The sequence below is a fragment of the Entamoeba invadens genome (genome assembly GCF_000330505.1).
Source record: "Entamoeba invadens IP1 unplaced genomic scaffold scaff_1105074725335, whole genome shotgun sequence".
NCBI lineage: Eukaryota > Evosea > Mastigamoebida > Endamoebidae > Entamoeba > Entamoeba invadens.
This window is the reverse complement of record NW_004440243.1, coordinates 98,779-102,714: the sequence shown is the minus strand read 5'-3', so window position 1 is coordinate 102,714 and position 3,936 is coordinate 98,779. Positions and strand designations below refer to the sequence as shown.

The 3,936-nt window shown below is 32.2% G+C and overlaps 1 protein-coding gene across 1 annotated transcript; it reads left to right on the top strand.

Annotated features, from left to right (window-relative positions):
* EIN_531700 (furin repeat-containing protein, putative) lies at positions 1 to 3,228 on the top strand (the record flags this gene model as incomplete). Its single annotated transcript, XM_004255443.1, has 1 exon — positions 1 to 3,228. The coding sequence occupies one exon, from the start codon at positions 1 to 3 to the stop codon at positions 3,226 to 3,228; it is 3,228 nt and encodes a 1,075-aa protein (XP_004255491.1).
* Positions 3,229 to 3,936: the final 708 nt, after the last annotated feature.

Below are 3,936 nucleotides of genomic sequence, written 5' to 3'. Positions count from 1 at the left end.
ATGCTTATATCCTTATTAGTGATAATTTTGGCAAATGCAGATCCATTTTTAAAAGTGGGAGAAATAGAACCAAGATCAAAACATCCCAACTGTAAAAAGGTTGATAGAAAATTTGATAACAGTGGAAATCCCACTGATACAATCAATTGTATTGAGTGTGAAAATAATTATTTCAAACTTGAAAACGGAGAATGTGTCTATAATCCAACGAATTGTAATGTTACTGACCCCTATGTTTATTTAAATGATAAAGAATGTAAGTTTTGTGATTATGGATGTAACACTTGTGATCAATCAGGTGAATGTACTTGTGATTTCAACAGTTCTTTCGACACATGCAAACAATGTGTAAGTACCTACGATTTAAAAAGTGGATCAGTAAAAACAACAAAATGTAAGTACTGCGGACAAGGTCTTGCAACAAACGTAAATATGGATGGATGTGTAGATGCTGATAGTGGAACAGAAGTTTTTGATAAAACAAATTGTGCTCTTTCTGGATTAAAAGAAGGCAAACAAGTATGTTTGAAATGCTTTGGAAATAAGACTATGGACACTCAAAAACTTCACTGCCAAACAGAACTCAAGGTAATAGAAGGGTGTATTCGACAGAATGGGGAAAACTGCTTAAAGTGTGATGTTGGTTATATTCTATCTTATAAAGCCTGCAAAAAGACCGACGAGAACTGTAATATACTCAAAGAAACGTCGAGTGATGTTATTTGCAAATCTTGTAGAGAAGGATATTATATAAATGATAAAGGAACTTGTACAATGTGCGAAGTAAACGGAGATATAAACAAACAGTACGACAGCTTGTGCGAATTGTATGATACCACCAAATGTACTCAATGTAATAAAAGATGTAAAGTTGATAGAGGAAATTGTGTTTCCAATCATTGTGTCGAATTTAAATCAGATGGAAAATGTGGTATCTGTGAAGATGGATATTATGCTCTTAATGGTGAATGCAATCTATTTTCAAATGATGGGTTAGATACCTCTTCGGGAAAACCAACGTGCAAGACTGGGTATTATCTTGATTATAATATTGAAACAAAAATTTATTCTTGCAAAAAATGCAAAGGACATTTTATGGAATGTTTAACAGCAGATACGCCAATGCCTGGAAGTTCCTTGTATGACAACTGGAAGGCGACAAAAGCAGAACCGTGTGATGATGAAAATTGTGCTCAATGTGCCGATGATGGTGTGACTTGTTACAAATGCGCTTTCAATAATGGCAACCCTAATGGTGTTTTATTAAATGGAAAATGCATATTAACTCCAACTGACATTATACTGGAAATTGTCGATAATTATGACACAACTTATAAATTCTGTAAGTACAAAGGAGTAAATTCTTTCTTTGAAGAGTTGGTACCAGCATATAATGAGACTACCAATCCTGAAAGTAAATGCAATCCATTATTGAGAAGAAGTTACATGTACAAAACACAAACAAAAGAAAATTCAAATTACGAATGTGCGAAAAATAATAGAGATGTGATCAAAAACTGTATGTGTAAAAATGGATATTATCAAAAGAATGCGTCAACAGTGACCGATTGTGAAAAGATAAATTCTCTTGAAGGATGTATTGAGAGTGCCAATGGTAAACATTGCACACTCTGCGCAACTGGAGCAAAATACACATCAGAAGGGAAATGTGTGTGTCCAACGGGAACTTATTTAAAAGATGAAAAATGTGAAAAGTGCCCCGAAAAATGTGCAACTTGTGTTTGGGAAACTGGTCAAACAAAAGTGACTTGTAAGACGTGTCAACCAGAACAATATAATGGACAGGGAAGAGATCCAACAAATCAATGTGAATGTAACGTTGGCTATGTGACTGAACCGGGGAAGATTGATGTCTGTGTACAAAAAATTGAAGGTTGTTCAACAGATGGTAAATATGTTGTCCAAAACAAACAAATTAATTGCTTGGCATGTGATAAAGAACACATGGCAATTGGATTTGGTACAACACAATGCTCGCAATGTGTTGATGGATATTACATGGATGACAAAAAAGTGTGTCAAATGTGCAACAACGGAATTGGGTGTTTAACATGTAGTGCAACTGCTTGCACTCAATGTAAAGATGGTAATGCTGTTTTAAATGGACCAGCTTCAGAACCGACAAAGTATTGCACAATTTGTAAAGATGGCTTCACATTCAATTCAACTGATGGAACATGTGCAAGATGTCCGAGTGTTTGCAATGGTTGTGAAATTAAAGATGGAAATATTGAATGTAAAGAATGTAAGAACAAAAGAAACCCACCAAAATGTGAATGTGATCAGGGTGTCTATCTTGATCCAAATACCAATACATGTGTTGCTTGCCCCAACGATTTGATTGTTTGCAAAAAGGAATGTGACTATGGCAACGGCATTTACGTCCATTGTACCGAGTGTGTTGATGAATTAAGAGAACCAACAACAAATTGTACCACATGTAAAGACACTAACATGTTTTTAGACTCCGAAGGCAATTGTGAACAATGCGCTGAAAATTGCAATGTTTGCACTGATAAAGAGCATTGCACCGTTTGTGATCCAAAAACTTTTAGAACTGGTTTTACATGTGAAAAGTGTGTCAAAGGGTATTACTTGGACATTGATAAATGTAAACAATGTGACAGTAAATGTGAGAATTGTACAAGTGCAACGGACTGTGAAAAGTGCATTGATGTAAACCGCAAGCCGGTTCCAGGGAAGATGTGCGAAGGATGCAATGATGGGTATTATTTGAGTGGAGAAAGTTGTTTGATGTGTTCGAAGAATTGCAAAGTATGTGAAGACCAAACGAAGTGCGTTAAATGTGCTGTTGAAAATTTCTTTGAAGAAACTCCTGTTGATGGAACATGTGTGTGCATTGAAGGTTATGTCTACGACACAAAAACTCAGACTTGCGATCCATGCAAAGACAAATTGAATGAATTTTGTTCTTCGTGTAGTTCAGAAAAATGCTCTGTGTGTAATGCAGAGTATTTTGAAGCTAAGGGAGGTAAATGTGTTTGCAAAGAAGGGTATTACACGACATCATGGGGAGCTTGTGTGCCGTGCGACAGACATATTAGTGGATGTGTACTTTGTGATGGAAAAGATTCTTGCAGTAAATGCAAAAATGGGTATACACTTAATAAAACTTCAGGAAAGTGTAATGGAGCAATGAAGATAGTTATTATGATGGTGGCTATTGTTCTTGCACTTTTGTTCTAAAAAACGGGTTTTCTATTTTAATGTTATTATAACAAGATAATTTTATGAATTGTAATGAATTTTTATTGTTTAAATATATTTTTTTGTAATTTTAATACTAAATTATCATGATTTATAACACTTTAAAAAACAATTAATCATTATTGATAATTAAATATATAAAACTTTATCATCAATGTTTAGTATAGCATAATTGTTTAATATATTTAATTTTCGCTGAACAAAGGTTGTTATTGTTTATTTAAATATGTTTTCAATTAAATTAGAATAACAACAATTGGGTAAAAAAAATATTATTAAATAAATAATGTAATATATATAACGTAAAATCAATTATAATTATATTAACTTTACATTAATTTACTTTGAAAATTTAAAAATCCAAATTTTCTAATATCGACTTTTAAATAACAATTGAATTATAAGTTTAATTTACAACAACATTTAAAAAATATTATATAGTTATTAACTCGTTGACAACCCAATACTGCTTTTTTGACAGTTTTTTTAAAAATTTGTCGATTATGATAGCAATAAAAAGATGATTTTTAATTGTTTATTAATTATTTTAAAAATTTAAAATCTTTTTTAATTAAAGACAAAAAATAAAAAAGTTTCCCATTTATTATCTTTAGTTAGTCTAATAACATAATCTGTTCAGAAAAGTTATCTGATCGAAATTTAATGGTGTTTTTTGTAGAAAATGAA